This window comes from Canis lupus, chromosome 1 (genome assembly GCF_048164855.1).
Source record: "Canis lupus baileyi chromosome 1, mCanLup2.hap1, whole genome shotgun sequence".
Classification (NCBI taxonomy): Eukaryota; Metazoa; Chordata; class Mammalia; order Carnivora; family Canidae; genus Canis; species Canis lupus.
This window is the reverse complement of record NC_132838.1, coordinates 18,987,749-19,002,165: the sequence shown is the minus strand read 5'-3', so window position 1 is coordinate 19,002,165 and position 14,417 is coordinate 18,987,749. Positions and strand designations below refer to the sequence as shown.

Genomic DNA, 14,417 nt, shown 5'->3' with positions numbered 1-14,417 from the left:
TCACTAAAGGTTGATACTAGCTAGTTGTTGAACATTTCTGTCTAATCTAAACTCTACGGGCAATATGTATTTAATTTTGAGAAATTTCATTTATAAACTATCTTATTTCAAAGTTTGCAAAATAAAAATCATTTTGGTGATTCTCAAAATGTAATATGTAGTTTGTTATGTAAAAATTATAACGCATTTTAATGAGTGATATAAAATTAATAGAATTGGGTTAGAATCTCAATGTTTTCTGTCTTTTGGTTTCTCATAATGGCAAGTTCTATTTTGCTTGCCGAACAAAAGAAATTCAAATGACGGAGTTCCATTGTACCAATTTGAAATGCTGAAGTTGGAATGATCTTTCAAGCATAAGATTAAAAATATAACAAAACTTAATAAAACTTCCAGTTCTGTTAGAATACCACGTTATGAAGGTGAAAACTCACAATTAAGTCTTTTTCAATCTCTTCATACACTTTATCCAGAGCTTCATCCCGGTTGGTGGAGGCTATACTGGCAGCCATAAACTTTTTATTCCATTCTTCATATTCTTTTTCTTCAATTTCCTTGTAGCAAAGGCACAGAGTTCTAAGAGTCTCACTTGCAAAGATCTATTTAAAAGATAATCCATCCAACAAACAACAGTTAATTTTATGTAATTCAAGATCAAGTTTGAAATCTTTCTTTGAGGTAATACAATAAGAGAATTTAAAAAGAGTCATGAAAGATACTGAATTCTGAATAAATACATTCTGTGGAGGAGATTAACCAATACTTTGTCTAAGTATTCTCAGAATCCTATTTGTAGTTCCCAAATTAGAGAAAAAAGTATACATTTCTTCTAAATCAAGTCACTAGAATGAAGAAAACTTTTTCTCATGATGACTCAGAAAATAACAGACAAGCGAGCTGCCTTGGGGTGTAATGATGTAAACACAGACCTGTGTTTACACAGGTAAAGTTAAAAACACAACTTTATAACTTGTTCCCACAAACTGTTACGAGACCAATCAACTATGAACTCTCAACCAAGCATTATTTCCTCAAACCAATTCTGAAATACCTGAGCCACTGTTAAAGCTAAGATAAAACATTTTACTGGAAAAGAGCATCTGGAAAATTTAATCATGCTGAGCAGATTTAAGCTATTTTAAAGAGCTGAAGTTTGAGCCAATAAAAATGGTTTATTACTTCACAGCTGCATCTTGTCTAGCCAAGATGGCAGAACTAGTTCACCCAACTGAGTATGTGCTTTCAAAGATTCTTTGGAAGGTTCTGCATCTGTTTGATTAAATTGCCATTGTTCATATGCTTAAGAGAAATTATCCACTGTAACTGCTTCAACAACATATCTAAACTTAAAATGCAACCCCAAGAAGTAAACATCATATACAGCCTTCTTCCTGAAGGACCTTTGGCTAGCCCCAAAACTCAACCATACCCTTAAAATGAAGGGAAAAAATTACCCTTTACTAAATGCTGGGAATCGTGCAAAAATGCTTTCCCTTGTAACAACCTTCCTAGGTGGGATGTACCCACTTCCTCTTCCTCTTTTACATGGGCAGTTAACGCTTCAGTTTCCCCCAAGGACACAAAACAAATAAAAAGGCAGAACTGGAATACCAGGTCTGATGGATATTCTCCATACTTCATTGCCATCATTAACAGAACCAAAGCAATATAAGGATTAGTAGGCAACTCCAAGAGAGAAATTTCCAGAAGCATTCTGAATGACTGCAAATTATCACTGGACTAAGTTTACACTCCCCTCAGATAACAAATTTGTAGTGCAGACCAAACTGATTCACTGACAAAGGCATCAGAACTCAATTATCTACCGCATTGCTTTGTCATTCCCTATCATACACGAATGCTTTCTTTCCTTCATTGTACACTAGGAGGTCGGTGAGATTCTTGGAGGCCACGCAGCTATGGTTCTGTAGCTTGTTCAAGGTCGCTGAAGAGAGACCAATCAATACCCTGGGCCTGTCCTACAGATGCTGTTAACCTGGATGCTAGAAAGGACACCATGGTCATGTCCTAGGAGGTCAGCAGCAGGAGCAGAACCAGAACCAGCCTGCTGTATTCCTACATTCACGCCCTTTCCACACAACTACACCGAGACAAGGGAAGGGTCAACAGTTCATACAGAGCTTTCATTTGAGCTTACAAGATAGTTTCAAAAAGGAAGTTCGTAATCTGCGGCAGAAAGAATAAGAATGACACTTACATCCAGGGCGTCCTGTGTCTCTTGTTTTGTTGGACTCATCTGATGTAACCGTTCATAAATCACTGTGTCAGCACCTTTACAATAAAGCCTGATGTTGCCTTCTGGGGTTCTTACTGGTAGCAAGGGGAGGAAAAGCAAATAATAAAGGTAGGTTTGATTTCTCAATAGAAAATTACATTTATAAAGTTAATTTGAAGTGTTGCTCTGCTAGTAATTCACCCTTAGTTTAAAATCATGAATGCTCCTAGAAAGATTTCACTCTCAACAAAGTCAGTAGGCTTACCATTTACATATAATGTAACAGTGAAATAAATATGAAAAGATTTCCTTAGTCAGCTGAGTTTTTCATATTCTTACTTGTTCTTACAGCCTCATTGACTGATTTCTTACTGTGTGCTATGCCCTGGGCTAGTTCCTTCCATAATGCCTTCTTTGTCTATGTCATAGGAATCTTACCTATAAATCTGTTAACACTTACTACCTTTAATACTCAGACCATAACATGACTCCCATGGCCATTTTTTTTCTTAGGTTTTGGGATCTGTGTGGTCATGTAATAATAGCATGTGCCTCGTAGCTAACTCGATTTTGAATTCTTCAAGGTAAATGCCGGGCATGATAATCAGCCTACATCAGGGCTAGGCAGAGAAAGCACTCAGCAAAATGTGCCTACTCAGAGTTCAGCAGACAGTTGAACCCATATATTTTCACTGGTTAAAAATTCAATCTCAGAGTAGAGAAAGCTCGTCAACACTTTCTGCGTGATCGAAGCTCACATCACTAATAATCACGTGGCCTCCAGATGTGATAGGCTGGGAAGGACGCAGCACCAATCCACGTACTCCTCCTGCCAACAACGTATAACGTGAATTCAATCATGAGGGGATATCAGACAAATCCAAATCGAGAGACTTTTGACAAAATAATGGGCCTGTGCTTTTCAAAAATGTCAATGTATGAAAGAAAACAATTGGGAAACTGTTCTAAATTAAAGGAGAGCAGAGTTAACAATCACCTAATGCACCGTGCAATCTTGGGTCTTGAACCAGGAAGGGAAGAAGAAAGAAGAAAGAAAATTTCTGATAAAATCTGAAAACATCCTGTAGATTAGATAACAACATTGTTTCCTGTTAAATTTTCTGATTCTGGTCATTTTGTTTATATATAAGTGGATGTTCTTGTTCACAGGACATACCTGCTGACGTATTTAGGGGAAAGGAGCATTAGCTCCCTAATTTACTCTCAAATGGTTCAGGAAACAAGAACCTGTATATGATGAAAATGATGACGGACATGTGGCCAATGCTAATAGCTGGTGGATATGGAAGAGAATAAAAGAGTTTTGTTTTTTTTAAATTTTTATTTGTATTTTATTTATTTATTTTTTTTTAATTTTTATTTATTTATGGTAGAGAGAGAGAGAGAGAGAGAGGCAGAGACATAGGCAGAGGGAGAAGCAGGCTCCATGCACTGGGAGCCCGACGTGGGATTCGATCCCGGGTCTCCAGGATCGCGCCCTGGGCCAAAGGAAGGCGCTAAACTGCTGCACCACCCAGGGATCCCCTGGTTTTTTTTTTAATATTTTATTTATTTATTCATGAGAGACACACAGAGAGAGGCAGAGGGAGAAGCAGGCTCCATGCAGGGAGCCCGACGTGGGACTCAATCCTGGGTCTCCAGGATCACACCTCAGCTGAAGATGGCACTAAACCGTTGAGCCACCCGGGCTGCCCAATAAGAGTTTTTTAAACCATTCTTGCAGTCTTTCTATAAGTCTGGTATTGTTTAAAATTAAAACTTAAGAATCTCAATATTGGGAAGCAGTCATCCCTTCCACTTGGTGGCCTGTTGTCATGTACCTGGACTGGAGGTACATTTTCGCTTCATTAGCACAGCCTCGCTTTTCTCTGAACCCCTCTCTTGCTGCCTCTCCCTTCCCTAATGTCAAGTATAAGGCAGCAGCGCTCAGAGGGCCTCACAAAACACAAACGTGTGTGTGGATCTAGCGCCCACTGTATCACCACCCTCACTCCAGCAGCTCATGTCGTGGAGTCAAAATTGCAAGATTCGGATACACTTGCAGTTGTCCCCTGAATGATGGACACCAAGCCAGTCCCCGGACATCTCCCAGGAGCCAATGGTTCCTCCGTTGCCTGTTTTATTTGGGTGTCATTAAATAAAATATGCAAAAGGCAGCATCTAAATGAGTGATACACGGACACACTCTTGAGGGCGACCTACCGATTATAGACATTCGCTTCCGGTCGCTGTTGAAGTCCAAGATGGCAAGAACGTCGTAGGTCCTTTCGGTCCCCAACTCACTGATGGTGATCGTGTTCTGGGTCCTCGCAAGGAAGGCAAAGCCAAAGTTCCTGGCAGCGCTCACTAGGGCGCCTTCGTCGGGAGAGGCTGCCTGGTAGTTGAGCTGACCTGACAGAGGCAGGAGAGGAAACCAGAAAAGCTGTGAAACCAGGCACAGGCTCCCCACCCAGGGCTCGCTTGAGGTGCACGTGGGGGGTAAGGAAGCTCTGCAAAGTCCAAGATACCCTCCAGAAAGGAGATCGTTGATTTTTAAGGAGTATGCCAACATTCACACTTTTCAAACTTTAAGGTTTTATTTCTAATTATAAACAGTAATATAAAGCAGTAGTTAAAAGAAAAAAAAAAACTGGCCAGGAATAGGAGGCAAAATTTCCCATAATCCCACCATCTGGAGGAAAAACAACACTATTGACATTATGTTATAATTCTTTCCAGTCCTTTTGAAAATGCCTGTTTCTGTAGTAGTTTCTATCATACTGAATATACATTTGCATCCTGGTGATTTTAACCTTATATTCTGAGCATGTTAACATAGCTTTAAAAGTTCTTTCTGAACATTATTATAATGAATGTAAACATGTCACCATGTTCCAGTTACAGGCACTTGGCTTTTTTTCCAAATTTTTCTGCGCTCAAAAATAACATGGTAAATAACAATTTTGTCTGTGTACGGAGGTTTTGCTATTTTCTAAGAATAGCTTCCTAGTAGTGAAAACACCGAGCTGACAAATACTGATAATTTTTAAGTCTGTTGGCAAACATCACTCATTTATTTCCTAAAAGGGTTGTGCGCTTTATCTTCCCTCCAGAAGAGTGTGCTTACTTCACCACAGCCATATTCCCGTTTAAAAAAAAAAAACCCTCAAAATGCATCAATCTGTTCAATCTCCTGATGTTTAATTAATGGAAAGTTGCCTTCTGTTCATAAGCACATGTCGACAACTGGAATAAATCTCACCAAGTTGAGCCAAAGAAGCCAGACATGCAAGTCTATGCTACGTGACTGCATTTTACAGGCCACAAGACCAACAAAGCTAACCTGGGCTATTCCACGTTAGGGCTATTCCACGTTAGGACCAGTCCCCTTGGTGGGGGCACCAGCTGGAAGGGAACACAAGGGTCTTCTGCGGGATTCATAATGTTCTGGTTTTTTAAAATCTGGTGTTTATGACAAGGGAGGATTTGGTTTGTGCAAACTCACTGAGCCATATGCTTGTCTCCATACACGGCTGTGCTTCGGTAAAGAGTTGAAAAATATTTTCCATTTTGCTACTGAATTTATTCTGCTTTAAAGCAGAAAGAAAAGTACTTCTATGGCCAGGTGAATTTTCACAGGAAGAGGCATTTTGTGTTCCCACCACGGTTCGAGCCAGATGCAGACCATGGATGGATGGGCAGCTTTTTCACACCATCAGTCTACACGGACGGGAAGGATGTTCCAGGGTGAATCAGCTACCAGTTATAGGGATGGTTGCACCTCCACACACCTGCTTCCTTCATGGACCTGCCTCCTTCATGCACCTGCTCAGATGGCTCACTAATTAAATCAGTACAAATCAACTCCCAATTAGTAATTGAAGATGACAATTTAGGTTGTTTCCTGCTCATCCAGAAGGTCATATACCAGCGTTACAAATATACACACTAAATCTGTCCATTCTGGACACACACACACACACACAGAGGCACACACTCCAGAGGGCAAAATATTGAAGCAGAGCTAAGCAAGCAGCAGCAGGAACACAACCCCTCCCTTCGACAAGGGGAGCTGGCACAGTGTTCTACTGCATCGTGCTGATGGCAAGCTTATTCCAACAGAAAAAAAAGCAATGATAAAAGGTGGTATAGTTCCCATGACTAAGACAATCATATCTGAAACAAACACTGATATCGTTATCATTATCCAAAAAACCCTTCCATTTGGTTCTCGTAATAGAGCCACAGAACTGCAGACTTAGACAGACAGGAAGGAACTTGATGAGCTGGTCCAAACTCCAACTTGATGTCTGCAGGAAGAAAACTAAAAAAATAATCCTCGGAAACCATTTCTGAAGAAAACTCTTGGTTTACTGTACACCTCGGGGCAACCAGGGAGACGTTCTTTTCTCCCAGAAACTAAGTTGTGGATCATAAAACCAGCACAAATAAAAAAGATGCTCAAACTGCAAATCCTGCCACCTTGGCTTCCTCTTGCGGGTACCAGCCCTGAAACAAGTTACCTCTCCAACGACTACCCCCCCTCCCCCAACAATCTCCCCACCAGCAAATCATCTGCCGAATGCCTCCTGCCTTTGTGACTCACTCATCCTTCCCACAGATGGCACCCTAACCCAGGCCCTCAGCTTCCCTGGGGTCTAGGGTCTCCCCACTCCAACCTCCTAAAATGTGGCCTCTGACCACAGCACATCATGACGTCAAGGCCTGCAGGGAGAGAAAGGGCCTCTAAGCCTTCCACCCTCCACTCTCACACAGCCTCTGCAGGAGGCAGGAATCAAAGGTGACCCTACAGTTCCTGCCACCCCCCTGGCATACACATGTACCTCCTCTCAGTTATTCAAATGCTAATCTCGGTACTGCTGGGGAGGGATTTTGCAGGTGTAATTAAGGTCCAAATCAGTTGCCCTCAAGATAGGGAGATTATAAAAAAAAAAAAAAAATGATAGGGACATTATCGGAGTATTCCCGACCTAATTAGGTTAACCCTTAAAAGGGACAGGCCTTCTGGGGAGAGAGATTCGAAGCGTGTAAGGGGTTCTTGGAAGGGAGATTTTCTTTTGCTGGCCTTGAAGATGGAAGGGGCCATGTGGCCAGGAAGCACGGAGGCTCCTAAGAGCAGGGAATGAAGACCCCAGGCCTTTGACTGCAGAGAACTGAGTCCTGCACCCCCACATGAGCTTGGAAGAGGACCTGGAGCTCCAGACGAGAACATGACAAGGCTTGCCCTTGATTTGAGAGGCCTTGAGCAGAGAGCCCCATCATGCCATGGCCAGACCTCTGACCTACAGAACGCTGGGCTAATGAATGGGAACTTCCAGCTACTGAGCTGTGGTCACTCATTACAGAGCAGTAGAAAACCAAAGCCATCTCTCCATGCTTTGTCCCCATGTGTCTCCACAGGGACTCAACACTCAGGTCATACAAACTGCCTGCTGAGCTAGTCTGTTGTATACAGCAACACATATGGAAGGATTTCCTCCCCTCTCCTGTTGATGTGACACATCATAGAAGACTGACTAGTCTCCATTATTCTTACAAACGAGAGAAAATGCACAAGCAAGAGCAGAGGTGTCGCAGCATGGGGGATGGCAAGGGGACCCCACTAGAAGGGGGTCTGACCTGCTGCATGGGTCAGGCAGGTCCCTGCACCTTCTGGGTCTGGATTATCCATCATATTTGGAGGAGGGGTTCCCAAGGTCCTTCCAGGGGACCCTTTTGAGGTACCTCATGTATCAAACCCAAAACCAATTGATCTTTAACCTCCAGCCCCTGGAGATCAGCTGTCATCCAGGCACAGTGGCTAGACCAAGCGTCTGTCACAGACTGTGCGAAAGAAGTCTCCTCCAGGTGTACAACTCTTTGCCTCAGCGGACAGTGGGACAAAGGGCTGCACGATGTTAGGCTGGGAGGGACCCTGGGTGCCAACCGTCTGCCTGCAACACCGAGGTCGCTGGCCCTCAGGCCAAAGACCCGGGTCTGTACCACATGCTGTGGCAGGGACCCAAACTGGGCTGGCCCACCTCTAGCAGAAAGGGGCTCTTCCCAGAACACTCCAGGGAGGAGGGAAGAAAGCACAGGCCATAAGACCAAAGTGTGTTTGCCCAGGTCGGCTGGTTAGTTCTCAAGATACCACCACACACTTTGGGGCAGGGGGTGGGGTGGGTGCAGGATACTTTTATGCAGGAGTCAAGGCCTAAGAGGATCAGGTCACAGCTAGAAACAGACTTTGACCTCTGCGGTGGTTACTCACGGCCTGGCGTGCCTCCTGCCCCCGCCCCCCCAACCCAATAACCTTCCAGGCATCTGGACTATCTCGTGAACTCTGTGGCTATCTCGCTTGGTGGGGCGGTACAGCCATCCTTGGAATGGGCTTCTTGGGGATCTGCTGCACCACGGCACACAGAGCTGCACACATTCAGTTTCTCTGAATATTCCTCACCTGGAGAGCTCACACCTGCCACACATGACGCCGCAGGGGCAGAAAACAGGCCCCTTGCTATGCTGCACTGATTTGAGCGCAGGCGGGACGGGCAGACGGTGCTCCGTCACCGAAGGGCTGGCAGGGCTCCTTTTGCACGTTCCACAAAAAGCACAGGTGTGTTGACAGAACTAATCATAACGTGCATGCGTGAAAGAACGGCTCGCTCTCACCGACACGGGACACAGCTGCTGCACAGCTGCATTTCAGAGCTCGGGAAGGAACCTGCAGGTCAGCTTTGTGGGCTCCCATGCAAAAATACACGTTAATTATGCTCCTTCCAATGAGAAAGGCCCCTGAAGTCAGCCCAGGCTCTGGTGGGTGCTCTTGCTTCCTTTTCTTTTTTTTTTTTAAGATTATTATTTATTTATTTGACAGAGAAAGAGAGAGAGAGAGAGAGAGAGAGAGAGCAGAAGCAGAGGGAGGGGCAGAGGGAGAGGGAGAAGCAGACCACCTGCTGAGCAGGGAGCCCAATGTGGGGCTCTAACCCAGGACCCTGAGGTCATGACCTGAGCCGAAGGCAGACGCTTCACCGACTGAGCCACCCAGGTGCCCCTGGTAGATATTATTTCAAACCCCAAACACATCTGAAGCTAGAAAATAAATTCCCTCCGAAATTATTCTGATTGTTCAAGCTCAAAGTTCCCCTTATGCCCCAGATAAGGCTTGACTCTTCCCTCTCAATAAACGTCAGGTCACTGCAGGGTGGGAAGACTGGGATTCTTCTGGCCTAAGGCAAGAGTCCATCATTTCTCCTAATGATAAGATTTTGCTTGCAAAGTGATAAACACATTTGGAGCTGTTAACTGTGAAGAAGGTGTGCATTTTCAGAAACTGAGAGCTGGTCTCCTCCTTTGCTCCCTCACACCATCAGGCTCACTGACACTCACTGCTTGGGTAAAGACGGGCTCGTCAAGCCTACCGCTTTACATGCATCTGCACGCCAGGTGAGAGTTACCTGTAAACCAAAGCACGGGGCCCCCGTGTCCGTGATGCCAGAGAAACACTCACCATCAATTCTATCCACCATGACCGTGTGGCAAACTGCAAGCAGGAAGAAAAACTGTCGAACTTCCGACTCTTTCCCTGAGTGGATTTGCTCAATAAGATAGTGGTCATAAAACGCAAGCTTCCCATCAGCAAACATGTTCCAGCTAAAATCAACGGGCTGAAAGCAGTGGAGAAAGGAAACAAAGATGTGATTTGGAAAACGTCCGTGTGGGCTTACCAAATGACAGGGGCTTGTCTCTGAAGCCAAGTCTTTATGGAAAAGCTATCTTAGGAGTTTAACACACTCGTAAGTGTCAAGAGGCTCACACCTGTCTTAAAACAAAAAGACACCCTATTGTGGGTTGGAATTTTGGAAATAGGATCTTTGCCGATGTAGTCGAGTTCAGAGGAGGTCCTATTGGACGAGGGTGAGCCCTAATCCAATGACTGGTGTCCGTGGAAGAGGAGGGAGATCTGGACCCAGACACCCAGACACCCAGCGAGAATGCCATGTGACCGGGGAAGGTGGCATGGGAGTGTAAGCCGAGGAACACCACGGATTGCAGGCAAGCCCAGAAGTGAGGAAGAGGCAAGGAAGGAATCTTCCCCAGAGCCTCAGAGGGAGAGGGGCCCTGCTGGCAGCTGGATTTCAGACCTCTGGCCTCCAGAGCTGTGAGAGAATGCATCTCTGTTGTTTGAAGCCCCCATTTTCTGGGGCAACTCCTACACACCCCCAAACGCTTCCTTAAATGAAACGACTCACCTCTATTTTGCTGTGGTTGTTTTGAGAAGCATCTCGATGGTCTCCTGAGAAACAAACAGGACAAAATCAATTGCGTCTCCTTCTGTGTACAGAGGTCCCTCCTCACCTTGCTTTGGTTCTATCGGTCTCAGCCTGTTTCTGAACAGCCTTCAAGTTTAGAATGATGTTGGGGGATCCCTGGGGGGGGGCTCAGTGGTTGAGCGCCTGCCTTCAGCCCAGGGCGTGATCTTGGAGACCCGGGATTGAGTCCCACGTCGGGTTCCCTGCATGGAGCCTGCTTCTCCCTCTGCCTGTGTCTCTGCCTCTCTCTCTCTCTCTGTGTCTCTCATGAATGAATAAATAAAATCTTAGAAAAAAAAAAAAGTTTAGAAGAATGATGTTCATGTTTTTCAAGAGTTGTGAAAACAAAACAAAACAGAACAAAGAAGAAAATCTGATGCAAACAATATATGCAAACAATATATGGCCTGCAAAGGCTCCAATGCTTTCTATCTGGCTCTTGACAGAAGAGGTTTGCTGACCCCCTGGTCTAGAGGTTCAAGTACTGCGGTGCCTCTGTCCTTCTGTGCTACATCCTTCTCTGGGGCCAGACTCATGCCTTTTGAAGTGCTTTCCTTACCCCCCAGCTGGAAGGGGACTGCTGCCATGTACATGAGAAGCACTTCCTTCACCCTCGGTGCCCCACCACTGTCCTCAGGGTGCCTCATGTCTGAGATGCTCCTTATGTGAAAACACATTTGCAGTATAGTTTTCACATTAGGAAAAAGCACTCAGTGTTCTCATAGCTCTTTTTAAAAATTGTACTAAGTGGGGCACCTGGGTAGCTTGCTCAGTTAAACATCTCTCTTTTTTTTAGATGTGCTTAGATATTTGGGGGAGAGCGAGCGAGCACCCATACATGAGGAGCAGGGGAGGGGGCAGAGGGAGAGAGAGACTGAGACAGAGACTTCTCCAGCAGGCTCTCTGTTGAGCGCGGAGCCCGACACAGGGCTCAGTCCCAGGACCCTGAGATCATGACCTGAGCTGAAACCAAGAGTCAGCCACTTAACCAACTGAGCCACCCAGGACCCTGATTCCGACTCTTGATTTTGGCTTGGGCCATGATCTTGGGGTGGTGGGATGGAGCCCCCACACTGGGCTCCACACTCAGCTTATCCGTCTCCCTCTGCTCATCCCCCCACTTGTGCTCTCTCTCAAATAAATAAATAAAATCATAAAACCCCCCCAAAATCATATCAAGTCTTTATTTAAAAGTTAGAGCATTCTAACTGAATATAGTATTAGACTTAATATTTTTATAAATAATACAGCATGTTTCAGAATATTAAAATGGAAATCAACTTTTTCAAAATAATTATGGGGAGATACATATAACATAAAATTTTTTTTTAAAGATCTTTCAAAAATATTTTATTTATTTATTTGAGAGAGAGGGGGACAGAGTGCCCACGTGAAAGCAGGAGCAGGGGGAGGGGCAGAGGGAGAAGCAGGCTCCCCCAGCTGAGCAGGGAGCACGACCTGGGGCTCCATCCCAGGGCCCTGGGATCATGACCTGAGCCGAAGGCAGACACTCAACAGACTGAGCCGCCCAGACACCCCCACCCCCACCTCAACCATTCTTACAATGTACACAGTTTGATGACATGGAATACAGTCACACTGCTACGCAGCATCACCACTGCCACCTAGAGCTCCTTCATCTGGTAACTCTGCACCCATCAAACAGTAACTTCCCATCCTCCCTGCCCTCCAGCCCCTGGCATCACCCATCCTACTTCCTGTCTCTGTAAATCTGACTGTTCTACCTCATCCAAATGGAATCATACTATACGTGTCCTTTTGTGACTGGCTCACTTCACTGAGCATAGCGTCCTCCAGGCTCATCCACAGAGTAGCGTGTATCGGAACCTTTTCCTTTTCAAGACTGAATAATATTCCCGTGTATGCGCCTCCACATTTCATTCTCTACTCCTCCCCCAACTGACCCTTGGGCTACTTCCACACTTGAGCTATTGTGAACACCTCTGGCATGAACGTACCCGTGCAACTACCTCTCCCAGGCCCTGCTTCAGGTTCTTTTGGGTTTACCCCAAGAAGCAGAACTGTTAGATCACACGGTGACTTTATGTTTAATTTTTTGAGGAATGTGTGCCTATCTCTGACAGCTGACCTCTCCTGTGCACGTGTTCCCGATGCCACCAGCAAAGCCACTTCAGAACTCGGCCACCAGGGTTGTTCATGGGGAAGGGACCAGCAATCCTGGGAAGGCAGGCCCTGCTCACACATTCCCTGGGACCAAGCAACGGCTTCCACTCACCATATATCTGCCCATTGATGCAGCACTTCTTAAACGTCATGATGTTTTGTGTGAGTGTCCCTGTCTTATCAGAGAAAATGTAATGGATCTGCCCCAGCTGCTCATTCAGTGTGGTGGTTCTCGCCTTGGCAGGCGTGTCCTTGTCAGGATAGTACATCTGCAGGTCCCAGTTTATGAAGTAACTCTGTCCAAGACGGATCACTTCCACACTAGGAAGACAGGACAAAGGATTACTCTGGTTGGCGCTCAGATACGACAGGCAGGTGGCAGGCTTTGTCTTCACCTGCGTGCACAGAATCGAGCTGCTTATCTGCTAAGAGACAAGCTGTGCAGCGGCCCATGTGCCCAGCCTCTGGGTTCTCCTGACCAGACCCCTCTTTCTCCAGCTCAGGGTCAATGCACCTTGTTTAATGTGATTTCCTATTCACTCCTGTGTACATCTGGCCACAGTGCCCCACGCTCAGCACATAGCCCTGTGGGACTGTGACATGGTGACTTTGTGGTGGTCCCTATTCCCTCTTCTCTCATTCCCATCATCCCCAGGGACAACTGGAATGTTGCCCTCTAACTGGTGAGGGTCCACTAAGTTACAGACCCTGTGTACTCACAAAGTAGGCTCTAGGGCTTTTGGCAAATAACTCCTACATTGCAATTCCACACTGTGAGAAAGCATAGTCTTTTCTTTCCCTAAATTCTTAGAAGGTTAAAGAATGTCCCAAATAAGATAGTCTAAAAGAATCATCTCAATTTTAAAATTCTAAGGGATTAAATATATCTCAGTTATAAGGAAGCTGTTTACATATCCAGCAAACGTTAAAAGGGCAAAAGATGTCTTTATAATAAATTAAAGAGATGGAAAAACAACTCCCTCTGTCACCCTACAAATATTTCCTGAGGGCCTACTGTGTACAGACACTATTCTAGGTAAAGAGGACACATCGATAAACAAAAGAGACAAAATCTCTACCCCCATTAGGTTATGATCTAATGAGGACAAATAAATAAACTTGTAAATATATTATGTGGTGAAAATTCCCTGCGGAAAATCAAAGCAGGGTAAGGGAAGATGGAGACCGATAGGGAACGGAAGTGACATTTAAAATGGAGTGTGTCAAAAAAAATAAAAATAAAAAATAAAATAAAATAAAATGGAGCGCATCAGGAAAGGCCAGCGTGATGAGGTGATGTTCAAGCAGAGGCCTGAAGGAAATGAAAGAGCAATTATGTAGATAGGAGGGAAGAACGTCCTAGGCAGAGACAAGAGCAAGTGCAAAGGCCCTGTGGCAGGTATTGGTACCATACTGAGGAGAATCAAGGGAGCCTAAGGACGAGGAGGAGGTTACGGGTGGAGGAGGGGGAGAACACCAGACCACACTGGGCCTCGTGCCTCATAGTGTGGCCTCAATAATGAGTTTATTCTAAAACGGAAAGCTACCGCAGGGTAGAAAACAAAGCAGAATGACCTGATCCAACTTACGCTCTAGAAGGACCTTGATTTCCAAGAAAAATAAGGAAATCATATTAGTCACATGACATGACTTTTAAAACTAAAAACAACATATGTAGCTTACTTTACAATATACGGTTTTAAACAAAATAATCTGTTCAGCAG

At 45.0% G+C, this 14,417-nt stretch overlaps 1 protein-coding gene across 2 annotated transcripts in view; it reads right to left on the bottom strand.

Moving 5' to 3' along the window:
* The window catches only part of ATP8B1 (ATPase phospholipid transporting 8B1), a 122,675-nt gene that overhangs the window by 18,772 nt on the left and 89,486 nt on the right, over positions 1-14,417 (bottom strand). For both annotated transcript variants that reach the window (XM_072822254.1, XM_072822243.1), the window contains exons 13-18: positions 12,806-13,014; positions 10,489-10,532; positions 9,747-9,903; positions 4,460-4,648; positions 2,219-2,331; positions 435-599 (exon numbers count right to left, since the gene is read on the bottom strand). In XM_072822254.1, coding sequence (XP_072678355.1) covers positions 435-599; positions 2,219-2,331; positions 4,460-4,648; positions 9,747-9,903; positions 10,489-10,532; positions 12,806-13,014 — 877 coding nt within the window. The remainder of the gene's footprint in view (positions 1-434; positions 600-2,218; positions 2,332-4,459; positions 4,649-9,746; positions 9,904-10,488; positions 10,533-12,805; positions 13,015-14,417) is intronic.